This window comes from Chenopodium quinoa, unplaced genomic scaffold (genome assembly GCF_001683475.1).
Source record: "Chenopodium quinoa cultivar QQ74 unplaced genomic scaffold, ASM168347v1, whole genome shotgun sequence".
Taxonomy (NCBI): Eukaryota; Viridiplantae; Streptophyta; class Magnoliopsida; order Caryophyllales; family Amaranthaceae; genus Chenopodium; species Chenopodium quinoa.
Genome location: NW_018742733.1, coordinates 2,403,963 through 2,430,790, shown reverse-complemented (window position 1 = coordinate 2,430,790; position 26,828 = coordinate 2,403,963). Strand labels below are relative to the sequence as shown.

At 40.8% G+C, this 26,828-nt stretch overlaps 2 protein-coding genes across 2 annotated transcripts; both read left to right on the top strand.

Annotated features, from left to right (window-relative positions):
* The first annotated feature begins 12,312 nt into the window (after positions 1-12,312).
* LOC110723575 (monothiol glutaredoxin-S1-like) lies at positions 12,313-13,338 on the top strand. The gene has a single exon (XM_021902923.1). The coding sequence runs from the start codon at positions 12,729-12,731 to the stop codon at positions 13,035-13,037; it is 309 nt and encodes a 102-aa protein (XP_021758615.1). The 5' UTR covers positions 12,313-12,728; the 3' UTR covers positions 13,038-13,338.
* Positions 13,339-15,827: 2,489 nt separating this feature from the next.
* LOC110723573 (monothiol glutaredoxin-S1-like) lies at positions 15,828-17,053 on the top strand. Its single transcript, XM_021902922.1, has one exon. The coding sequence runs from the start codon at positions 16,357-16,359 to the stop codon at positions 16,663-16,665; it is 309 nt and encodes a 102-aa protein (XP_021758614.1). The 5' UTR covers positions 15,828-16,356; the 3' UTR covers positions 16,666-17,053.
* The last annotated feature ends 9,775 nt before the right edge of the window (positions 17,054-26,828 follow it).

Below are 26,828 nucleotides of genomic sequence, written 5' to 3'. Positions count from 1 at the left end.
AGCCTTACCTAATTATTTAAGTTATCTTTGTACATGCGTTATAAAACTATATCATGTAATCACCACAAAATGATAATAATACGGAGTGCTACTTATACACACTGGAGTTAGAATTCTCAAGCAATAGCAGAGTTCTGAATGCTTACTGTTTGGGTCCAATTTAGTCCAATTGGGCCTGGTCACTGAATGATCCAATTAAAAGCCCAAGGTTAAGGTTCAACTCTCCAAATATGCTAAAGTCAAAAATCAACATCCTCAAAGCCATGTCAAGGTCAGTCAACGGCCCAATCAGCTTGGCCCAGCCCAACTGACTTCCGGGCCCAATCCGCCTCCTTCATTAGCCAAGGTATAAAAGCCAACAATTTGGTCAATTCTTGGTAAGACAATAAAGCCTCAAGCAACTAAACTCTTGCGCAGCTTTCTCTCTCTAATATACTGACTTAAGCATCGGAGGGGCCTTCCTCGGCGTCCCCCCCGAGGCTAGTTTACGTGTATTTGTTGTGCAGGAAACCCTCGGCTCCGGCGTCGTTCGGACCGAGACCAAGTTCCCTCAAGATAAAAGGATCTTCCGAGATTCGATTGTTTTCATCCGAAACAATTTGGCGCCGTCTGTGGGGATCGCTACTAAATTTCGCGTCAGTCATCAAACACTCCGGCAGTCGCCATGACTAAGAGTGGAAAGAGTTCCAAGAAGGCTAAGAAGGGAGGAGGCCGGATTACGGTGAGGGAACGCCAGCCGGTTTATCCCTCCCCGGAGCAAGCCTCTTCCGAATCGGAGGCCCCCATTTCTCCGGAAAGGGAAGCCTCAAGAGGTCCTAGCCTCCAGGAGGAGAACACCTCGCACCACACTCGGCAGCCGGGGCCATCCCCGAGACCGAGTGGCTCAGGTGCGAGGAACTCCCCGCCGCGCCATAGCGTGCAATCCAGGTCACATCCGCGGGAGACTCCTCCCTCCGGACCCTCCACCGAGGAAGTGGCCAGAGCAGTGGCCATCTGCATGGAGTTCCTTAAAGCTCAAGGGGCTCCAATCCAGATGCCTGATGATCACCAGCCGAGAAACCTGAAAAGGAGGATCGGTCAGGATGGTGGTGGACAAGTTCCACCACATAGACAGCTCGGCCAGAGGTGGCGAGGGGACACCCGAAACTCCAGTAAGGAGAGGAGGAGGAACCCTCAACCCTCTGACCACTCTGAAGCTCAGAATTCCATGGGGCCCTCCAAGGACCCGGAATTCGCCCGCCAAAGCGTTCACGAACGCTTGGGTTCGAGGGAGGTGAGTGTGCATAGCCGCCTCACCTTCCCAGAGGATACCGGACCCCACCCAACCTTGTCTCAGCCGGGGACGAAAACCACTTCCACCTCTGAGAGAGGAGGGAGCGAGGTCCCTGAGGCCGGGTACAAGGGGAAGGCGGTCATGGTTCCATCGAACTCGCCCTTCCAGAAGTGGATTCTGGAAGAGCATGTGCCAACGGTCAAAATCCCGGCACATATTACTTACGATGGTACCTCAGATCCTAAGGATCACATTGCCTCTTACGAGGGGCACATGTATCTGAACCCGAGGTCTGAGGCTACCTGGTGTAAATACTTTCCTACGACCCTCAAAGGTGTTGCCCAATCCTGGATCACCAAAGGGCTCAAGGAAGGCTCCATAACCGGTTGGAACGACCTCTCCAACAAGTTCAAGAGCAAATTCTCTACGGCCAACCGCCGAGAGAAGACCACTGCAGAGCTAATGAGTCTGCAGCAGGCGGAGGACGAGAGCCTCCGCGACTATCTGACTCGCTTCAGCAACGAGTCATCCGGAATCACAAGCCTGGATCAAGGCCTGGCCGTGTTCGCGCTACGGAACGGCCTCCAAGCTGGAAAGTTCCTGGACTTCATGGTCATGCATCCCCCGCAGACCCTGGAGGAAGCCTTGGAAGCATCGGATAGGTTCATCCGAGCCGAGGAGTGGAACAGATCCAGGTCTCAGTCTCGTCCGAGAATTGGGAAGCCGAAAGGGCAGCAGCCCGAAGTCTCGGCGCAGAGGAAAGGGAAGGCTAAGGCCTCAGAACCGTCCTCTGCTGCCGAGCCGAAGAAGGAAAGACACTTTCCCTATACGGGAAGGTACGATTCATACACTCCACTCTCCCTTCCCCGTGCTAAGATTTTCAGCACGACGAAGGACGAGGGGAGATTCAAAAAACCTCGTCCGTTGCCTCCCTGGCATCAGACGAGGGGAAAGGACCAGTGGTGCGAGTTCCATGACTCACCCGGACATCGCACCGAGGACTGCGTCCAGCTGAAGGACCAGATTGAGGATCTGGTCCGCAAGGGGTACCTGAGCCAATACCTCGCGGACAGGCGCGAGGAGAAAAAAGCTGAAAAAGATTCTCGGCAGGACCTCAACTTCGCTCGGAAGAAGGATAAGGGACCTCAGGGCAAGGAGTCCCTCGACATCCTAGTTATTTCCGGGGGAATCTCGCGAGGCACAGCCAAACGCCAACTGAGGGGTCTAACCCATCAGATTCATCAGGCTGAGCTTCGGCAGTCCCAGTCACCGGCGCCGAACATCCTGTTCACAGCCGAAGACTGTGAGGGGGTGGTATACCCCCACGATGACCCACTAGTAATCATTCTGGGCATCGCCAACCGCAACGTCTGGCGGACCCTCGTCGACGGCGGTAGCGGGGCGAACATCCTCTTCCGAGGAGCGTTCGACCAGCTGAGGATGGGAGCCGAGCACCTGGACCCCGCACCCTACCCGGTGTCTGGATTCAACGGCTCTTCATCGTATCCTGACGGGAAGATTACACTTCCTGTCACCATCGGCGAAGGCCGAGCAGCTAGGAATATCATGGCCGAATTTTTGGTCGTAGATGCTCCATCTGCATACAACGTGATCATGGGGAGACCCCTCATTCACGGCATTCAAGGAGTCGTCTCCACGTATCATCAAATCATGATATACGTTTCAGACGAGGGACGCTCCGAGAAAATAAAGGGCAGTCAAAAAGAAGCCCGCCGATGCAATCACCTCAAGCCATCCACGTCTCGCCGAGGCGACCGTGGCGATGGGGAGGAAAAGCACCGGGACCGAAACGCCAAAAAGCCGAGAGGCTCAGACGTTTCGGCTAATGAAGCCCCAGACAACGAGAAATCTGATGGGGGCCAAGAGGCTGACTCCGCCTCAGAGCCGAACGACTCTGATGGCCAGCCGCGGTCAGGAAAGTCTGCTAATATTGATAGCAGGCCGGAATTCGAGGAATCCAACTCTAAGAGCATGGAAACGGATGACCTGACCGAGTCAATAGAACTGACCGTAGGAGATCCGAACAGATGTGTTAGCATCGGGTCGTCACTGGAGCCAAACACCCGTGCGGCACTCGTCCAACTCCTACGGGCCAGTGGAGACGTGTTCGCCTTCTCAGCCGCAGAAATGCCCGGGATTGATCCGGACTTCGTCTCCCATAGGCTTAATGTCGACCCCTCCAGTCGACCCATTAAGCAGAAAAAGCGGAACTACTCCGCCGAAAAGAACCAGAACATCGCAGCTGAGGTCGATAAGCTCCTAGATGCTGGGTTCATTGAACCCTGTCAGTATCCGGAGTGGCTGGCCAATGTTGTAATGGTTCAGAAGGCAAATGGTAACTGGAGGATGTGCGTTGACTTCACGGACCTGAATAGGGCATGTCCCAAGGACTCCTATCCGCTGCCGAGGATCGACCAACTGGTCGACTCGACAAGCGGGCATGCTCTGCTCAGTTTCATGGACGCATTCTCGGGATACCATCAGATCTTCATGCACCCCGAGGACCGAGCTAAAACAGCGTTCATAACAAGTTCCGGGTTGTACAATTACAGAATGATGCCCTTCGGATTGAAAAATGCGGGGGCAACATATCAGAGGTTGGTTGATCAGGTTTTCGCCGAGCAAAAAGGCCGAAACATGGAGGTTTATGTTGACGACTCAATCGTCAAAAGCATAAAAGAAAAAGATCATGTCACGGACCTAGCCGAAACCTTCGCCACCCTCAGAAAATACAAAATGAAGCTGAATCCGAAGAAATGTGTCTTCGGCGTGAAGTCAGGCAAGTTCCTCGGCTTCATGGTCAGCAAGAGGGGGATTGATGCAAACCCCGCCAAAGTACAAGCTGCTTTAGACCTCCCCGAGCCGAAGACAAAAAGGGATATTCAGCGTCTAGCCGGGAGAATGGCCGCCTTGTCCAGGTTCATCTCACGAGCCTCAGACAAAGGGCTCCCTTTCTTCAAGGCGCTGAAGCTCCAAAATTCAAAAGGCATTGAATGGGGAGACGAACAAAAGTCAGCCTTTCAGCAGCTCCGTGAACACCTGGCTCAACTCCCAACACTGGCAAGGCCAGTCGTAGGAGACATCCTATACTTATACGTGGCGGTCAGTCCAGCCACGGTAAGCGCGGTGCTGCTAAGGGAAGAAGAAAAAGTTCAACAGCCGATCTATTTCGTCAGCCACACCCTGACGGATGCCGAGACGCGCTACCCATTGTTAGAAAAAGTGGCTTATGCAGTGGTGGTGGCTGCTCGGAAGTTGCGACCCTATTTTGATTCTCATCAAATAGCGGTTCTAACTGATCAGCCGTTAGAGAAAGTCCTCGGCAAGGTTGAAAAATCCGGTAGACTAGCAAAGTGGGCTTTCGAGCTCACCGAGTTCAGTATCGGTTATCAGCCGAGAACAGCCATCAAGGCGCAAGCCTTGGCAGACTTCTTGGCCGAGTGCTCCTATCAGGAGACTCTGGATGCAAGGAGGAAAATCTGGACCGTCTTCACGGATGGGTCCTCCACCGTGAACGGTTCGGGGGCAGGGGTCGTCATCACCTCTCCCGAAGGCAAAACCTTCGAGTATGCACTAAAATTTTCATTCAAAGCCTCTAACAACGAGGCCGAATATGAAGCAGCCATTGCTGGCTTAGACCTGTGCATATCGTTGGAAGCCGAGCATGTCTACCTCAAGACAGATTCTCAGCTGGTCGCCAATCAGATCCGGGGGAGTATGAGGCTAAAGAGCCTTCAATGGCAGCTTACCTCACAAGGATCAAATCGACAATTGCGAAGCTGAGATCTTTCGAAGTAGAGCTGATCCCAAGGGGTCAAAATGCTCAAGCGGACGCACTCTCCAAACTTGCAAGCTCAACTCTGACTGAGTTAAGCCGTTCTGTCTATGTGGAGGTGCGCCGAGAAAAGAGTGTAGCCGAAGCAATATCAATCTGCTGCGCTGCACTCGAGCCGAGCTGGATGGATGACATCCTGGCTTATAAACTCAGGGACGAGCTCCCCGAGGATAGGAATTCGGCCTCCAAGATAAAGCGGATCAGTTCACGATTCCTCGTCTTCGGCGGCCAACTCCTCAGAAAATCCTTCTCCGCTCCATTATTGAAATGCGTGGGTCCAACGGATGCCGACTATATTCTCCGAGAGATTCACCTCGGCATCTGCGGAAACCACATAGGAGGGAGAACCTTAGCCCACAAAGCTCTCAGGGCAGGGTATTTTTGGCCTACAATGATCTCGGATGCAAAGAACATGGTCAGAAAATGCGAGAAATGCCAAAAATTTGCACCGGTAATCCATCGGCCATGCCTAGATCTCCAGCCAATTCTTAATCCTCTTCCATTTGCACAATGGGGGTTGGATATTCTGGGACCCTTTCCCGAGGCCCCATACAAAAGAAAGTGGCTGATAGTCGGAATCGACTATTTCAGCAAATGGATTGAAGCGGAAGCTGCTTCAAGCATATCTGAGCAAACTGTCAGACAGTTCATCTGGCAGAACATAATAACTCGGTTCGGCATCCCAAAAGTTTTTGTGTTCGACCACGGCAGACAGTTTGACAACCTGCCCTTGCGCCGATACACTGATCAGTTCGGGATAAAATTGGCTTACTCCGCGGTTTGCCACCCTCAGAGTAATGGCCAAGCCGAAGCCGCAAATAAACAGATCCTTAACGCTCTCAGAAAAAGAGTAGAGGATCAAAAGTCCAAGTGGGTAGAGGAACTTCCGGGAACCCTCTGGTCACTCCGGACAACCGAGAAGGAGGCAACGGGGCATTCACCTTTTCAGCTGGTGTATGGATCCGAAGCAGTGCTTCCAGTGGAAGTGGGCTCAGAAAGCCTACGAGTGAATCTCTTCTCAGCCGAGGAAAATGAGCAGCTCATGAAAGAGTCCCTCGACTTCCTTGACGAGATTAGAGATCTAGCCCGAGAAAGGATGGCTGCACACAAGCTCAGAATGAGCAAGTCCTACAACCGAAGAGTCTATCAACGACCTCTCAGAGTTGGGGATTTAGTTCTGAGGAATGCTGCAGCTGTTCAAAAAAATCGCATTCATGGCAAACTCTCAGCATCTTGGGAGGGACCTTATGAAATTTATCAAGAGCTTCAGCCCGGTACCTTCAGACTCAAACAAATGGATGGCACCGAGCTGAAAAACCATTGGAATGCCGATGTGCTCAAAAAATACTATGTGTAAATCCTTCGGATAGTACAATCCATGTAAGTACACTGATTTTGTTTGTAAAAAGGCCATCGAGCCAGTATTCATTCAGATTGCGTGTATTCTTTAAGTCTTTATGCTTTCTACGGTTTTTCAAAAATTCAAGGTTTCATTCGGCGCTGTCCGGGGTATTGCATAATGATGCCTTGTACCTCGGCAAGCCGTAAAACCTGCCAAAAAAGGATACAAGCCCGAAGTATTGCATAGTGATGCCTTGTACTTCGGAGAAGCTGTTCCTTTGGGCAAAAAGGCCATAGACTTATCCGAAACATAGCCTAAAAAATAGGAACTGATAAAGCCCCGAAGTATTGCATAGTGATGCCTTGTACTTCGGATGAATCAGTTCCGGGTGGTAGTTGCAACTCTGAAGTATTGCATGATGATGCCTCGTACTTCAGATAAACTGCTGCCCCGGCATGGTGTTTCGGATAGTTGTTCCCTTGGATGAATTGAAGAAAGTGTCACAAGAGTACCATCTCTAGAGTGAAAACTCTCAGGTGGGAAATCAGTACTTTAAAAACAGATGTAGAAAATAAAGCAAAGTGTTCAAAGATCCTCGGCTTAGCCGAGAAAAATTATCAGCCATTCCAGAATTCAGAAGACCTCATCTTCAGATTTCTGGGGGGGCAGAGGGAAATAGAGAAATGGCACAACTGATCTAATACCCTTCAGCTCAGCCGAAGTTTGATACTTATGTCAGTTTTTTCACAAGTTGAAAACATCCGAGTACAAACGGCAAAAAGAAGTCTCAGCAGAAATGATTCTCGCTAGCCGAAGTTCTGCACTTAGCAAATATTTGAAAGATCATTCAAAGAAAGCAGTAAAGTGCGAAGACTGGTAAAGCGAAGAAAAAAAATATACACAAGAAAGCTGAGAAAGTGAACTTCTTTGAAATAAAAATGTTGAATTACAAAAATAGTCGGCAGCCGCCCACAAGCGGAAAGTAACAGCTGCCGAAATACGTACAGGCAAAATAAAAATATAATAAGCTGTTGTACGATAAGGCAAGCTGAAGCAAAAAAAAAAAACAAAAGGCAAAAATTCAGAAAGCGGCAAGTCTAAAGTTGAGCGCATGATGAACCGCAAGATTCTGAAGACGACTGCCCGAGTTCCTATGCTTCAGCCTGAGGATCAGACTGATCAGCTTCATTGGGCCCAATGGTGGTCTCAGCTCCAGCAGCAGAAGAAGCAGGCTTTGCACTCTGCCGAGCCTCCCTTTCCCTCTGCTCAGCCTCCAACTCCATCCTCTCAGCTTCTTCCTCGGCTTCCTCAGCCTTAAGGATTTCAGCTTCGATTGGAGTGGCATACTTCATGTGAGGGTCTTCGGGATCTTGGACCCATTCAGCACATTTGGACCAGTCCAGCTTCGGCTCAGCATGAAGGCAGACCCTTCGGCACACTCTGAACCCGTTTCTAAAACCCATTTCATACTCTTCTTGGGTATAGATACGGACTTTGAGTAGAGCCTCAGCATCGGCCAACTTCTTCTTCGTCTCCTCCAAGTCTTCCTCGGATCTCTTCAGCTCATCGACGAGCTTGGAGGAGGAGCCTTTCAGCTCGGTAAACTCTTGCTGAACCCGGGAAGCCTCGGCCTGAACTTGGACCATTTCTTCCTTCTTGGCAGTGAGCTGATCCTCAGCCTCTTGTAGCTTAGCTCTTTGAGCTTCAGCAGCAGCAGCAGCCTCTGAGAGTTGGACGTCTTTGGCCAAGAGCAACTCTTCAGCAGCCATTCGGCTGGCTTCAAGAGCCTCTAGACGCTGCTGCACTTCAGCTTGTGCAGCAGTTCCTTCTTGAATTCGGCTCTCAATAGCAGCCTTGAATTTGGAGACGTCCACTCCCATATGCTCCTGGAGGAATTTTTCCCCTTCCATCAGTGGGGGAAAAACCTCCATCTCCATAGCATCGCAGAAGGTTTTCAGAGCTTCGGCAGCTTTTTTACCGTACTCCTCAACCTCCTGCTGCTTCTCTTCAGCTGCTGCTTGCTTCAGCTTAGCAAGCTTAACTTCCTCTTCAGCCACCTTCCTTTCGTGCACAGCAGCGTCCACCCTATCTTGTAGGGAATCTATCAGCTCTACAGTGAGAGTCTGATTGTGCACGAACTGAAAACAGGGGCACAAGTTAAAAAAGTAAAAAATAATAGCTGAAAGGTTGAGTTCAGAAAGAAATCAAGGCAAGGAAAATTACCTGCATCATCAGCAGTTGGTTAGACCTGGCTGGGTCAGGAACTGATCTACTGGATTCGCCCATCCCAGCAGTGGCCTTCAGCGACCAGATCCTTGCCCTGTCTACTTCGGACATGCCAGCAAAATTGCCGAAGTAGGCTGCAGCTCCTTCTCGGTTTTGACCCCATATGAGGTCCCAGATGTGATCTGGGATTGGAATTCGGGGGGCCGAGAAACCCATTTCTCCAGAATGCAGAGTCTGGAAAGAAGGGAAGGACGACGATGGAGCTTGATTAGCTTTGGTTGTCTCAGCATCGTCCTTCTCAGAGGAGTCAAGTACTATGACCTCCTCTTCTTCAGGGGTGAGGACGAAAGCCTCAACCTCTCTTGCGATATCTGCCGTGAAGCCTTCAGCACTTGACATCACGGCATCTTTATTTTCGTGCTCAGCAGCACTCTCCTTGATTTCTTCTTGGACCCCTCCCTTAGGTCCGGGAGTTCTCTGATCCACCTCCATCTCAGGAGGTGGCGGAGGGGTCTTTTGAGGAGATTGGGGTGTTGGCTGGGGAACCCTCGGCGATCCATTGCCTTCCTCAGGTTCCCTTATTGCGACGCCGATGGTCATCGGCCTCTGCTGAAAATCATGAGGGCCGATGATGGCCATCCTTCGGCGCCTTTTCAGAAGGGGCTGCTCGTCCATATCTGAATCTGAAGACTCTTGTATTTGATCTTCGGGACGAACAGGAGCTTTGCCTTCTCTGTGTCTGTTACTCTCTTCAGACTGTAACAGACAGGGGGGAAGAAGAGTGTGAGTAAAAAAAAAAAAAAAAAGAAAAAAGTTGTCTAAAAACTCACCGAGGTCTTCAGCAAAGCCTCGTCTTCTTCAGCTGCTCTAGCTGCAGCTTCGGCTTCAGCAGCTCTGGAGGACCCTTCTCCTCCTTCACAAGCCTCAAGTACCCGTGCAACCTCTTCGGCTGTGCGGGCAGCTTCAGCTTCTTCTTCCAGCAGCTGAAACAAGGGATCCCTCTTCTCCCACCAAGGCTTCTGCCTCTGATACAGAGCAACAGCCTCAATTTGGAAGTGGGAAGAGTCTAGGTGAACCTCTCGGCGCCTTGGTTCAGTGATAGGGGGAGCCCGATCAGTTACGACTCGTTCTCGGTTGACGCCAAGGCGAGCGTAATCAATGCCGACGTTGGTCTCGTCCCGTTCTGAAAAAGAAAAGGGGAGAGGTCAATTCAGTTAGTTCGGCACATCACAAGAAAGCAAAATGAAAGAAGAAAAGAGATAATTAAAAGGCCTCGGCCCCAGCCGAAGAAGATTACCATCCCTAAACTTTCGGCTGAGGCCGACAGCTGCCAGCATATTCTCTTGGAAAACATAGTGCGTATCGGGGAGCCAAGTCTCCGGGATATGCTGCATTCGGCCGCTGCCTCCCCGGTTCGGCAGCTTGCCGAAGATGTTCTGCTGATTAAGGTTCGGGTCTGGTCCGCTATCTTCGGGAGGACCTAAACTTCCCATATCAGGATCCGGCTCGGCAAGATACCGGGGAGCGCTGAAAACATGAGGATGGCTCGGCTCCGTGGGCGCCCTAACCCAAATCCATTGACCTCTCCAGTCCTTGTCTGAAGAGTCGTTCGGCCACATGGTTAGGAACGGGGGCCGAGACTCAATCCGATACCACCCAGAACCATGGCTTCCGTGCCCACTCTGAATATTTGGCACTAGCCGATGGAGCTTTCTGAAGCAGTGCAGGTTCGGCACGTATCTGAAGAATTTGCAGACCCATAAGTACGTCATTACCCTTCGGATGCTGGTGGGGGTCAGCTGGCACAGGGAAATGTTGTAATGGATCAGCAAGTCTCGGACGAATACGTCCAAAGGGAACCTCAGCCCATACTGAAGCTGTCTCGTGTACACCCCCACATACCCCGGGGGTGGACGATGGATTCTATCGGATGCTGAGGGCATTCGGCACCAATATCCATCAGCTTCAAAAATGCCGTAGTGCAACTCAATTTGCTCAGCAAATTGATATTGATCGGCGTTCTCTACCCACCATGAGTAGGGACGGTTCTTTATCATGGCCGAAGCTACTTCGGCATCCTCCCACTCTGAAAACCCTGGGAGGATATCCCAAAGGACAGCGGGAACTTCATCATCCCGTCCTGAAGCTCTCACCCCCTCAGCCCTCTGAGGAGGAGCCGAAGAAATGGGAGTCGCCCTAACCCCTTCAGCAGGGTCAGACTCTGTCCTTCGTCCATTCCAGGTCCCAATCCTGTCCCTGGGATCGGGGATTAGCCTTGCTCTTCTTGGAGCACGGGCTCCACCTCTAACTCCCCTCACCATCGACGAATTTCGAAGGAAAAAGTCGAAAAAGGGGAAAGAGTGCAAAGTCGAGGAAAAATGAAATAAAATCAAAGGAATTTACCTTGATCTGAAGCAAAAGCCGCCGATTTACGAATTGGTAGTGACAGGTCTCAGCTTCTAAGCTTAATGCTCGGGGAATTTGCGAAGTTTTGATGCGGGCTCTTGAGCGTTCTTGAGAATTCTGGGTTTGTGTTGATGAGTGAGTGGGGAGAGAAGACGCGCCTCTATTTATATCTCCAGAAATGGGAATTCAAGGAGTCTGCGTTTCAATTTCTCTCAAGCACCCCACTAAGTAGCCGTTAAACACACGACCTTGCAGTTAAATCGCCCACTACCCGTCCAACTTCCGCAATTATCCACATTAACTGTTGTTATCTCATTAATCATGGGTTAATTACGGTTTAAATTCACATTTTTGGATTAACAAATCATTCACTTCCCTCCTTTTCTGATTAAATCAAACCCGACCCGTCATCCTTCCAAATCGGGTCTGGGGGGCAAGTTGTTTGGGTCCAATTTAGTCCAATTGGGCCTGGTCACTGAATGATCCAATTAAAAGCCCAAGGTTAAGGTTCAACTCTCCAAATATGCTAAAGTCAAAAATCAACATCCTCAAAGCCATGTCAAGGTCAGTCAACGGCCCAATCAGCTTGGCCCAGCCCAACTGACTTCCGGGCCCAATCCGCCTCCTTCATTAGCCAAGGTATAAAAGCCAACAATTTGGTCAATTCTTGGTAAGACAATAAAGCCTCAAGCAACTAAACTCTTGCGCAGCTTTCTCTCTCTAATATACTGACTTAAGCATCGGAGGGGCCTTCCTCGGCGTCCCCCCCGAGGCTAGTTTACGTGTATTTGTTGTGCAGGAAACCCTCGGCTCCGGCGTCGTTCGGACCGAGACCAAGTTCCCTCAAGATAAAAGGATCTTCCGAGATTCGATTGTTTTCATCCGAAACACTTACTAATGCTGCTGTTTATAGTAAGAATCTCATATGAGAGCAGGAATCATGCACCATCTTAACCCCATAATTGGTGCTCATTGAGAATAATGTAAGAAACCTCTTATATGTCATGAATGTGTAAAAGTTCAAATACATTGAATTTACTCTTGATGTACAGTAAATATAACTAGCATCGGTTCCAAGAATTTATATTCTGATCAGCATCATGGGGCCTGTACCATATTCCAGGCGATACCTTTGAGCATAAGAAGTCTCTTCGAGTGCTTCAAAAGCAAAAATTAAACACTACTCATTATTTAATTTGATCATCTGTATGTTCTATCTAGATTCCCTATCTTTAACATGTCCACAGATCACTGACCAGTTATTTAAACATTGAGACAACATATCGACAGAATTTCAAGCCTGAAAGAGGATATATAATGGAATAAACTGATCTTTATGGAGCATCATTCCTTACACTACTTTTAAATAAAATATTAAAGAAGAAATGTCAATCACTGAACTACTCATACTATAAATAGATGGCATGTATGATGGCTCAAATTATTCACAGTGAAGGCAAGAAAATCCATTACCAAAACCCAGCAGCAGTAACACATTTGATCCTGATCTTTCTGCTTCATTCTGTTTTCAGAAAAAAACTATATAATGCAAAAGAAAAGAAAAAAAAAAAAAAAACAGTACATCCCGAAAAACTCAGCAAAAAAGGTCATATAACTAGCTAGTAATGGATACCGTGAACAGGTTAGTGGAACAAAAGCCTTTGGTAATCTTCAGCAGAAGCTCTTGCTGCATAAGCCACTCAGTGATTAAACTGATCAGCGGCTATGGAGCAAACGCAACAATTTATCAGCTAGATGACATTTCCAATGGGCAAGAAATAGATAGAGCGCTACAAAGGCTAGGACTTAGGCCGAGTATTCCTGCAGTTTTCATAGGCCAAAAATTAGTTGGTGGTGCTAACGAGATTATTAGCCTGCAGGTCCAAGGAAGACTTGTGCCAATGTTGAAAGAGGCCGGAGCTCTATGGGTTTAGAATAAAATCAAACAATTTCATACCCTTACACTGTACTACATTACTGCACGTCACTGTGTAAAAAATATTCTTCCTTGTTCTAGAGAGTTTGATGCTACAGCCTGTATCATGCAGTCATGCTATACTAGAAGCCAACCTTAGCTTGCAAATCTCTAGCTAGGCCAAATCTGAAGTTGACATTCCTTCCGTACTGACTTGTACAATCTCGTGTCAGCATTTATTCCTTTGTAAGCTATGTGCACAATTCAGACAATTGTCAGTTTAGATAAAGCAGCTAAAAAAGTTCATTACAAGCAGACAACCTCGGCGTACTGTAGAATTGTGTTAAAAACCTTTTTGGCTCTTCACTACACCTAGAGCTGTTGATTCTTGATAAAATTCCTCCATGTGCTTGGCAGTGCTTGTAGCATGGACTTGTATTCTACTTTTACTTTTTCACATTAGTTATAGATATGGCTGGCCACATTTGAGCAGCAAATTAGATTGATGCACATAGTGACATAACCAAATCTAGTGATGTCAAAGTAACATTTAGCTGCTAGTTTAGTTTCAGCAATGCTAATTATTTCTGATAAGAGCAATCGTCCTGACTAGTAATTAAATAGTCAGGTTTACTGTGAAATTAGTCAATACTATGCTGAAGGACACAAACCAGAATCTGATACAAAGGTTTAAACTTAACTAGTAAAAATAGAACGGCTTTTAGAAGATACGACAGTAGAGTTATCATGCTACTGTCATAATTTTATTTTTCTGGCAGTCCCAGGGAACATCATAGTAAAACCCATTCTGTCAGCAGTTGCATTCTTCACCAGCCAATAGTGATTCAGCCGGCAGCTGCTGCTTCATATCCTCTGCCAACTAAAATATAGTGTTGTAACAAAGAACAAAATATTATTAATCTTTACAGGTTTAGGCAGTCCAGATTTTACTTATTCCTTAAATAAAGGATGAGGTGATCCTAGAAAGTAAAAGTACACTAAAGAAAATGTAAACTTTTTATCAAATTATGAAATTACATCTCATTTTCTGTTTCTTCATCCTGTTGGGCCTGTTGATCAGAAGGATCAAAAGGCTAACTTACATCGAGTGCAAAATCTGTATTTTTTTAGTCAAGGCATTAAACAGGTACTGTATTTCATATATATTAAGTTAATAACTCATTGGAAAGTTTTGATAATAGAGTTTTTAAAACATCAATACTAATATAATCTAAATCTCCCACACCAAGAAGTCTTCTTGTAAGGAAAAGTGATGACATACAAAAGGAATATTGACTAATGATAGCTATAGCTTATCAAGGACACAAAATCTATGTCTAGTTGCCACATTCACTGCATGAATCTGATCCAAATAAAAACGCGGTATTTTTCTTTCTTCTGAAGACCTCCAAAGTAAAGGATAAAAAGGCAGAATCTCAGTTTAAAAACCTGCTTTTTGGATAAAGAGTCGTGATTATCTTTCCCACATAGAAGTTTATGAGAAATACGCGACTCAAAACTGATATTCCAGCTGTACATCATGTACATATGATTTTATTCCTCTGACAGTCATATCCTTAGACTCCTTAGAGTCCTTATCCTCTCAGTTCTTTGATAGAGGGTAAAGACTAAACGTTACTGGGAGGTCGACAACATATATAAGTGGCCGTTGGCATCTCCTAGAGCTATCTTTTATAACTAGGAGATATCTTGTATCAGGAATTCTGCTCATCAAAAGAATCTGGTGTTTGAAAGGTAGAACAGAACCTTTCAAATTTGAAAACTGAAAAAATCATTAAAGATGCCAATTATTTCAGACATCTATCCTAAGGCTATTTTAGTTAACCACTTAAACCAAAAAAGAATTATACATATGAATCAAATTTTATATGATCATGCAAAATCAAAACAATTAATGTATAGCATACGCATATGCTCAAAACTTCAGATAAAAAGAAAGTTTGTAACTTCTTGCTGTGACACATTTTTACTTGGTTCTCAGTGACTGAATGTGACTTTTCTGTGAGTGCTAATACTCATAGTTATCGGTTGTAATTACATAATCAACAGATATTTCTAGATGTATGTGGCTAATGCAATTAATCTATACACAAGTAGTGGCGCGTCATCTTTTGAAGGCAGAGGCAGGACAAAGGTAGTACGATAACAAGAGAACCTAATCTGACACATTGATGTGGTGGGAAGAATCATTCTTGCATCCCTTTTCTGCTTTTCCTTCCACCGAGCCACTGCCACACCATCCCTTTTGTGCCTTTTTCTGCATGTCCAGAATATCACAATGATCGAACAAACCCGAGTTGACATTCCACTCACACTAGTACCATACAAGCTCAACATTCTTCTTTGTCTTATGAAATTGTTTATGAGATGTTAACAAGTTAAAGCATTTTCTCAAAAAATGAAATAAATTTGTACTCCATGCAGTATTGCAGCATGTCCTGCTATCAAGCAGTACATGTATACTTCAGTATCTCCTTAAATTAAGACAATAAAAACGGTGAACAGCCTTACCTTAGGTATTTTTGTACATTTGTTATTTAACAGTTTCATATAATCACCACAAAGTGATGATAAAATTTCTTATACACCCTGAAGTTAGATCTCTTAAGTCAACAGCAGAGTTTCAGATATTAATGCCGCTGTCATAGTAAGATTATTCCCATATGAGATCAGGAATCATGCACCATCTTAATCCCATAATTGTTGCTCATTGAGATTAATGTAATAAAACTCTTAGGTACCATGAAATGTGTAAAAGTTCAAAATACATTGAATTTAGACACTGTGCTGTAAATAAAACTAGCATCGGTTCCAAAGATATATATTCTGAGCATCATGGAGCCCGTACCATATTCCAGGTGATACCTTTGAGCATAAGTAGACAAAGTAGTCTCTTCGAGTGCTTCAAAAGCAAAATTTAAACACTACTCATTATTTGATCATCTGTAGTTCTATCCAGATTCCCTTTCTTTACCATGTCCACAGATCACTGATCAGTTCTTTAAACCTCGAGACAACATATCCACAGAATTTCAAGCCTAAAGAGGATATATTGTGGAATAAACTGATTTTATGGAGCATCATTCCTTACACTACTTTAAAATAAAATAATAGAGAAGCAATGTAAATTACTGATCCACTCATACTATAAATAGATGGCATGTATGAGGCTCAAATTAATCAAATCGAAGGCAAGAAAATCCATTATCAAAACTCAGCTGCAGTAACACATTTGATCCTGATCTGCCTGCTTCATTCTGTTTTCAGACAGAGCTATACAGCGCAGAAGAAAGACAAAGTCAGATATTTAGCTAGTAATGGATACTGTGAACAGATTAGTGGAACAAAAGCCTTTGGTAATCTTCAGCAGAAGCTCTTGCTGCATAAGCCACTCAGTGATTAAACTGATCAGCGGCTATGGAGCAAACGCAACAATTTATCAGCTAGATGACATTTCCAACGGGCAAGAAATAGATAGAGCACTACAAAGGCTAGGACTTAGGCCGAGTATTCCTGCAGTTTTCATAGGCCAAAAACTAGTTGGTGGTGCTAACGAGATTATTAGCCTGCAGGTTCAAGGAAGACTCGTGCAAATGTTGAAAGAGGCCGGAGCTCTATGGGTTTAGGATAAGAATTTGCTGAAATCTAACAAGAAAAGTATCAGGCTATACATTGAGTTTTGTAACTTAGGATAAAAAAATTTCTTCTAATTCCTTCCATCCGCATTTTTGCTTGTAGGATGGAAGGATATTTATAGAATGCTCCTAGTGTAAACACTAAGTAGCCGTCTAAATGTATTGAGTTATTATTTTTCTTTATGGTAAGTGGAACATTTCTACCACAAATGTCGTTCCTCTCTCTTTCCTACAACACAACACACATAATTCCTAAAACATACCAAATGCAATTTAAGGATGAGAGAGAAAAATACTCTCCAAATGTCAGCAAGGACAGGGATGATAAATGGAGAGAAACCAAAACCAACCATTATAACCAACAAGAACGGTAAAAAAAAAAAAACCATCCCAAATTTTTTTATTTTATTTTTTAGTTTTGGTGAAGAGAACCATTTCCAATTTATATATATTTTTGTAATTTTTTGCCAAAAAATCTTAAAGTATTTAATTTTGTTATTTATCATGGGGCATTTTCGTGAATAAATCAACAAATTTTTTATTATTGTAGGCTCCACAATTGAATAAAGTCGTATGTTTATTCACGTAAATGCTATGTGAGAACACCATGAGAAACTGGGGCATTCCCTTTGCTATCGTTATGTGCACTGATATTTAGAAATTGAAGTGCCATTGTTGATGAACAAAAAACAAACAGAGGACGGATTAGTGTAAATATATATAAATATATGATGCATATTTGGGTTGAAACAACAAATATTATGAAAATGCTTCCAATGTTATTAATGTATGAAAGAGGAAATTCAAGTTAATCTTCTTGATTGCTTTAATATGTTAATCTAAGGGCTGTATTGGAATTTTATCCTATTAAGTTGAGGACGCAATTGTAAATTCCATCAGTTGACATGGTCAACTAGTATGACTAAGCAGCCACGTAACAACCAGACTTACAGTTGGAGTTAACGCCATATCACAGCCGTAACTAACGGCGTCATAGTCTCTCTCCTTTGTAATTGCTCAAACGTTCAACCATTAAGTTTGGAAATCACTCCAAGTGACTTCATTGTAATCAAGTCTGCTCGTTTGAAACACTGACTTCATTTTTGCAAACTTGAAAAAATTCAAACCAATTTCAATTAAACTTCTAAATTACAATACCCAGATTTTAGATTTTGCATTTTCTCACTGAAAATCAAAACTTTTCTCAAAATTTTCTGAGTCCGAAGAACAGAGCTCAAAACAATGTCTTCCATGGTATCTTCAGCATTCACCTTAACATCAACCAAAACTGACCTTATTTCATCAATCTCACAAAAAATCCACCCAATTTAGTGATTTACATCAAGATCACCCAGAAAAGGTAAAATCAAGTGTGTTGTAGCTGGAAATGGTCAATTTACCCAAATATAACTAAAGTTGGACGAATTGTCCTAGTGAAATAGAAAAATTTACCCACTGTAAAAAATTGTGTATGTAGTCGTATAAGAAGCTCAATACTAAATTACTAATCATCTCTGTCAGCTGCAGTTCAGACCCTGAACAAAACCTCCGTATCGCGAATTTTGAAGTTGTTGGCTAGGAGTTTAGTTATAGATAAAGAGACTTACCAAGGCTTCTGTAAAGATCGTTTTACGGCTTAGCCGCTTAGGGCCACCCTTTTGATGGGCCTCGCGTTGATCACAGAGGTTCAAGCGGCCAAGCTCCATTAAAGCTAGAGTTTGAGCTTATTAATGTTGGAACGGAGAAAACAAAGGAAACTAAAAAAGACTTGGGGAAATTTATTTTGGGGCCCATCATTCCACCTTATACGGAGTATTCATTTGAGAAATTCATTGTGAGGTCCATTAAAAGTCAACCTCGCTCAAAATTTACCAAATTGTAAAAATAATTATAAAGGTTTGGAAAATGTTTATTATTACGTTTAGGATAATATATACTTCATCTGGTTTTTTACTTGATCCACTTTGACTTTTACACTATTCATTACCTCTTCTTTGCCCGTCTTTTGTGAATAATATATAAGGACAAACATATTCCTGTGAGATCTTTTTTAATTCGTTTCAATAAGTTTTTTATTTATCATATCATATAACTAATATATAAAGCTAAATTTTTAGCCAAGATACGAGACATCGACACTTGACGTCCCAATTTTTCGTCAAGTGTCACGTCACGTAGACGATAATTAAATATTAAAATTACACATAGGATTTATTAGAATATATTGTTTATAGAATAGGATAAAAAAATAAAAAAAATAAAAAATAAAAAGTTGGATAGATTCTGTAGAATAAAAAAGTTATTTTAGAGTTTTATTTTCAATAAAATTTGAATAGATTAATAGGATAAAAAAAAGTTATTTTAGAATTTTGTTTTTAATAAAACTTTTGGTTTAGAATTTTATTTTCAATAAAATACCAATAATCTACATATAAACATTCTCTTAAGTCTTAACATGCAACCAACCTTTTCTTAGATATTCGGAGAAAATGAAAAGAGATCACAACTTTAGCGTTTAGATCACCATTCTTTTTGTTTGTACATCATTGATAACCATAAACGGACATGTGATTATTAATCCATGAGTACAAAAATTCAACTAGCAAATGTATTTTAGATAAAAAAAAAAATTATTTAAATTTCGATAAACAACCCGGACATCACACGGGCACAAAACTAGTAACTAATATATAAAGCTAAACTTTTAGTCAGGAGAAGAGTCAGCTTTTCGCCAAGTGTCGCGCCATATAGGATAAAGTTATATAGAATTCAATTTGTAGGATAAAAAAGTTAGTTTAGTATTCTATTTTTAATTAAATTTGGATAGAATTTTAGGATAAAATTGTTAATTTAAAGTTTTATTTTCGATAAAGTACTAATATTTCATTTTTTTTAAGACAAGTACTAATAGTTCATATGTACAAATTAATTTATAATTTTAGTCAAAAAAATAATTAGATTATAACTCTCATAAATTATCATATAAATTTATTTTTTGTATCATATTTTTTAGAAGTGAAGGACTTAGTTCAAAATGTGCCACATCCATTATTTATACATTAATATATTCTAATCAATTTAAATAATATATACTTCACAATCTGATATAATTTTATTACTCTACGTAGACCTGTCAATCGGGTCGGGCCACGAGTCCTTTCGGGCAGAGTTATTATTTCAGGTTACGGGTCAAGAAATGTTTTTCCCAAATATTATTATTAGTCATTACATGCTTACTACATAGTTTAAATCGTCACAAAAACATATCAATTCCAAATTAATTTTGTATCAATGATATGTTTTAAAATTTGACATATAGATTAAAAAATTCATCTTAAAATTCAATAAGCAACCCGGGCATCGCACTGGCACAAAACTAGTTGAGCATTAAATTATTGATCATTAAATTCTGACATTGGCAAGCGTGATAAAAGAAACATGTCAAGTAAAAGAAACAGAGGTAATACTTGAGTATAAGTGTATAACAATACATTAATAACATTATTTTAAAAAAAAAAATTTAAAAAAAACATTAATAACAATTTTCTGACTTATGTAATACTCCCTCCATTTTTAAATACTTGCTCCTTTTCTTCATGTGCGGAGTTTTAGGAGAAATTGGAGAAAATAATAAAATATAGAGGTATTGGGGTAATTGGGAGAATAAAAAATTGTAAACAGTAAAAGTAGTTGAAGAATATGAGGAGAGAGAGTATAATGTTGGATCCACTAGGTGTGAGAAATGAATTAAATATTGTTAAAGTATTTAAAAACGGCCGGAAATGAAATGTGGAGCAAGTATTTAAAAACGGAGAGAGTACTTCGTATTAGTATCATCAAAACACATCTTTATCATTGTTAAAAAAAATTACACATTTTTATATAATTTGATTTAAAAAAAACACTAACGGATAAATAAGAGAAAAATTCATCCATGGGTTTTCCTATTTATTCATATTAATTACTCCCTCCTTGTTTTTTTTAAGTGTTACACTTACCAAATTCGCCCGTGTTTTAATAAGTGTTACACTTCCTTTTTGGCAAAAAGCTACATTAAAATATTATATCTCTCTCCTCTTATGGTCCCCACCCAAACCCAATACTACTTTTTTTTTTATTATATCTCTCTTCTCACATTTATTACTTTTTAATAAACTATTAACCCCACTATCTTTGAAGTAATTTGTTTAGAGTGGATTTTAATACTCTATTATGATTATAATGTGTATGAGACTTTGAAGTAAGCAATTTCTACTAGTCATGGCAATTTTAAAATCGTACTCAAGGTACGTTCGCGTACTTAGCATATTTTGATGATGTAGAATCATGCTACGCTTGATTTCAGTTAATTACAAGTAGTATCATGCTAAGGTTTATGTATGGAATTGTGAATTAATGGTGTTGGTGATTGAATTGTGAAACATGAGTTATTTGTGATAGTTTATGGATTTGAAAATTATATTTTGGGCATGTTGTGTTTGAACCACACTTTTATTTATGGTATGTTAGAATGCATGATTAATTAAACTACATGTTTAATTATGTTTGGAATATTGAAAAGGAATTTTATCATGGTTCAAATAATTTTTATTGATGCTTCAAGCATGAGGATTAAGCTATATAAGTGTCTATGTACATAAGGGATAAATAGTATGTTGGTGCCTTTGTGCACTTAAGGTGTTTTTAACACCAAGGGATAGTATTTTTGGCGCTTTATGCGTTTAAGGTGTCTTTGACACTGAGGTAGAATTAAAAAGGGTTCAACATTAAATAATATGTGGTCACTAATTATTCAAGAATTAAATTGGTATGTTTGGTTGATTGAATAATTATTGTTGATTGATTTATTATGCTTGAGAGTCATCACCAAGTCCAATAACATGTAAATAACGTAAAGTGAAAGAGATTACGCACCAAAACTCTTGGAACGTATATATCTTGAGTATGAACAATGGGGGGAGTTATGGGGTTTTATATTTAACCATAACTTCTAATGGAGTACAGGACGTTGTACATTCCTTTTTATTTATTATTGTGCGAAGGAATTCCGCCACCTTTGAGTGGTTTTGTCGCTGGCATGGTTAGCTCCCGTGTCAGTTAACCTCAATTTATTTGGGGGAGGTATAGTTGGAAACCCTTTCGATGCGTAATCAACGCTAAATGAATTATTTAGTGTCTAGTTAAAGTGTCTTGTTGATTTTTGAGTGTGCTTGTAAACAGGTGCATTGAGGTAAGTGTGTGTTGATAGGTGAAAGTATGTTAGTGTGTTTAATTACGCTTATGTACTCAGCTTTGCTGATTGTGTGTGTTTGGCCATGTCTTTATCTTGGCCCTATGATAACCCATTTTTAATGGAGAATAGTGGGGACAAGTAGAGATAAACTTTTCAGGTATTGAAGGATATTCATGACGGGGCATAAGTGAAAAGTTAATCATGCTAGTTTCCATTAGTTTACGATGTGTTTTATGCTTTATTTATTTATGACGTATTTTGTATGGACTAACGCAAAGGTTTGGTTTTGGAACGGTTTTGAATAAGGGCCTATAATGGTTCCAAGTTGTAGTTTGATTTTACTTGACTTTGTTTGTTTCGGTTTTAAACTTTACTTTCGTTTGGTAGACTTTTGAGTTGACTTGTTTAAACGGTTTTTAATTTTAAGTCTTCTGATGTGTATCTTTAATAGTTATCTTAGCCGTTTTCACGGTGGCAGTAATGTCTTAGATATTCCAAAATCGTATTTTAAAAAGTAAAGTGGGTATTTAAAGGAAAGGAATTTCTAGGGTGTTACACCAATCTCTTTATTTTTCATAATTTCTTACACAAAATTACGCTTAATTTTCTATTTCTCAAATTCAATGGTATAGTTGACAAATATTCTCTATAAATATAAATTTAATTGATAGATTTTTTTTTTTTTTTTTTTTTTTTTGTGGAATGGTTGATAGTGTTTTTTTAAACACAATTAAGTTGCTGAAAGAAAATAAATTTTGCTATATTTTTGAAGAGAAAAATTGGCCTTGAAAATTGATAGTACGGCTAATATTGAAAATGAATAGCATCAATACGACAGTATCTAATTAGTTTTTAACAACCACTACTGACTAACCTTTGAATTTCGTTTGTCAACGTGTAGCTTCCAGCAGCTGACTCAACATGCTCTTACTTCAATTGCTGACATGGAGTAAAAGATTGACATAGTAAATCAATCAAGAAGATCAACTGGGGCAGCCCCTGAAAGAAATGGATCTTATATTCATAAACAAAAATCAAAGAGAATGAAAAACATTTCAATCCCGCGAAATTGTTCCAGTAAGTTTGGGAGCACTAAACAACACAATAATATTATTTCCCATAAGAGAGCCGACGGAAAGGATAACCAGCTGGGCAGATGTTGTAGAGCCGGGGAAGTTGTTCGAGATGCATAGTCGCAGTTCACTTGATCAGCTGAGCCAATAACCTGAAGTTTGAGAGAAAGAGCTGGCAGTTTTGCACATAAATATAACTTCCCAGATTGCGCACATCATTAGGCAAACTAATCAGCAGTTGAAATTTTTGGCAGCTCAAAACACAACTTGTAGGACAAATTCTAATGAGGCAAGGAAGTTCTTCAAGATGGATGATATTCAACTCAGGCAGGGTAATTTCCTTACTGTCAGTTGCAAAACTTTCCCGATCTTCAAAAAATAATTGCTCTAATTTGGTGCTCGTTTTACAGATACCTTTTCAAGTCTTGGAAAGCGTTGAGCAACGGAAAGTGGGAAGATGGTTCTTAGCTTTTCACATCCTTCTACAGTTATTCTCTTCAGTTTTGACAAGCACGAGAGGCTACCAACATGAACGTGGTCTTCAGCATAATCCGGCTCAAAGATACTTTCTAATTCATTGCAGTTGTAAACTTTTATTATTTCAAGGCAATTTAGAGTTCGAGCCATTTTATGTGTGAAAAGACTGCTTTCCAGGGCTATGCAGTTGTTTATTGTGATATGACGGAGTGACCATAGTGCTCCCCTTCCATATGCATTTTATACTGGGTAAGCAGCTGAGCCTCAATTTTCCCAAATTTGCCAAAGAGGATTCTTCAATTTGCCCATCTTTACAGTCTTCCAGATTAAACACTTCCTCCGCATCAAAGTTTTCAATCTCTATATATATATGGTCATATGACTCATATCCATTTAGTACTCTAAGCGGCAAAATTCCGTTAGACTTTTTACAGATTTGGGTGTACATAATTCCTGTCAAGCACACGGAAACTATCAAGATTGTGTAATACGAAGTATTATATATGATTGAATTTTTACCTCATCTAAATTCACTGTCCCGAAGGTAGAGCTTTTTTTCAAGGAAGAGCATATTAACACATGGTAAGTTGGAGGGGCAATGCTTCTCAAGCTTGGCAGTGCAATGAGTTTTAGCGTTTTCAATTTTGGAAGATGTATCTGCTGCAAGCTTGTTGAATTCCTTTGCTCTCCAATATCATCTTGAAATATGGTCTCTAGCATTGGGCACTTTCTGATTTCAAGGTGTAATAGCTCTGGGAGAGCTGAAGCCAAAGAGAGAGGGAATATAGTTTGCAAATTCTCACAATTGTTCACTCTAAGATTTTCCAGTTGTGGGAAACAAGTCTCAATCTGCTCAAACTCTTCAAGAGCACCAGGTTCAATGATATGTTCCAATTTCTCACAGTTGCGTACAGTCACATCCTTGAGAGAGCATAAACTCTGGGCAATGCTGAACGTAAAGAGACTTTTGATGGCCTCACAATAGGATGCATTTATTTCTCGGAGATTAGAAAGGCTGACGAGCCTAGTGGGTCCCTTCCATATGTACTGCAGATCTGGAAACTGCTCTAACTTCAACACTTCTAATTCTTCAAGGACTGGTTGTTGAGCTGCTTCAAGATCAAACACTCCATGTATTGTTTTCATGCATTTGAGCTCTTAACTTTTTATATCCAGTAATTGCGACGCTTTAATTGGTATAAGTCCCTTGGAATTTCGCCATAGTTTTTCCTGCAAATGATAACATAAATCTCTTTTGACATTTGCATAATAAAAGTGATTTTGATTTTGTGATAGGAAAGAAAATTAATAACACTGATGCTAGCAAAATTTAGTACTCCGTAATTGATAAAAGTAAAAATTAGGGGAAACATAATAGAATCTCACATGACTATATTATTCCATAAATTATACAAGTACTAACTTATCAAATCTAATAAAAGTTGAGTATTCATTCCTTTAATTTTTTCAATGGCATTGGCTTGACCGCCACATAGTTGTATGGAAATAAGTTGAGTTGGTTAATTTATTAAAAAAGTGAAATAAAAAATAGAATTGGAGACCGCAATATTCTCAAATATCTTAACTTTCTAAATCTATTCACAATATCTCTTGTACATATTTTCACAATAATATCGATAATTATAAAAATAACGTATAATTCTCACACTATTATTATATGTTAATTATGAAAATAACGTATACTTATAAACAAAAAAAAATTGTGAACTCTCACAATCTCATTATATTAGACGCAAAAAATGAATAATGCGTGCAATTAATCACTCATCTTACCCGAATTCTTGTGTTTAAGATTATTTTATTTTCTCACTTAATGAGAACGTCATTCTTTTCGAACCCATCAATCAATACAACGAGAACGTCTATCTTTTCGAACTCGTCATATTTTTTTCTTCTCCTCTCACACAATCTACCGTGTTTAAGGTTTTTCTCATTCTCTCACATGAACTCTCGTGTTTTTCATCCTCTCCTCTGACACGAACTCTCGTGATTTAGGGTTTTTTCATTCTCCTACATGAACTCTTGTGTTTTAATCCCATGATCTCCATCCCTAGCCTCTTGATATCATGTTAAATATTGGGGAAAATACTTCTATGTATTTTCTCATTATTGTATTTTCTCTTTGTATTTTTCATTCATAATATCATCTAATGCAAACAATTAAGTATTACATTCAATCAATTAATTAATTATATATCATCTAGCCCGTACACTTAAAGATATCATTCAAAAATTAATCATACCATCCAAATAATGAAAGATATCATCTAATCAATTAATCATATCATCTATCCTAAACACTAATGATATTATTCATACAGTTAAATAAACCATCCAAATAATGAATGATATCTTTTATCTAATTAGTCATATCATAATCCAGCATATGCACTAAAAGATATCTTCTACACAATGAATACTATCATCTAACCATTCCCAAGTATGGATAAAGAGGAGGGTTACGGTAGACTAGTGACAGCCAATGTAAAACTTTGTCACATCGTTTAACATGAACCACAATGCATGCATGATTGAGATTAGCTTAAGGATGAGTACGTGACCTCCTGAGAAGTCCTCATGTTGATTTATGTAGCTGATCCTATTTATGGGATTAAGGCGTTCAAGAAGAAGAATAAGAAGATCTAACCAATTAATCATATCATGCTAGCTCAGGTAGCCGACCCTATTTATAGGTCACTATATATGTTTATTGATTTACTAAAAAGTAAAAATAAAACAGAGTTGTTAACAGTTAATATGCAATAAATGATACTGTGTTAAACTTACAATCATATTGTTGTATGGGTTATGAAAAATTAAAAATTAACATGCTAGGATTGGGGTTATATAATAAGGGGGTTAAAAAAAGTCAAATTTGAAAAACATAAGTAATTAGAGGAGGTGTTGTAGGAGGCAAGGTGTTTAAATGAAATAAGGTAGTTGTGCCATGAGGAAAAGAGAGGGATATAAGAATTATTACCCTCATAACAAAGGTAATATTTACCCACCCTTCCCTTAGTGTAACTATTACTTTTCCTTTATTAACCTCATACTATACCATATTACCAGTACATAATATTCCTCACAATCATACCATTATTATCTCCTATTTCCTTATATTCACTTTCATTTTGCTTAATTGGACTTTTTATTACCCTAATAGTAATACATTTCCCTCAATCTAAGCATGCCCTAAAGGGTAACTATTACTCCTTTTATCCTTGTTTTTTTTTTCATTTGACTTTTCACGATTTCTAAGATGAAATTTAAAACACATATATCTTCATTTTTCCTACATTTAAAAATTATAAAAAAAATGTGATATTAATAAAATATACAATAACACAAAT

Excerpts from the sequence above, each read along its gene's own strand:
- LOC110723575 (XM_021902923.1), top strand. The coding sequence starts at position 12,729 with ATGGATACCGTGAACAGGTTAGTGGAACAAAAGCCTTTGGTAATCTTC.
- LOC110723573 (XM_021902922.1), top strand. The coding sequence starts at position 16,357 with ATGGATACTGTGAACAGATTAGTGGAACAAAAGCCTTTGGTAATCTTC.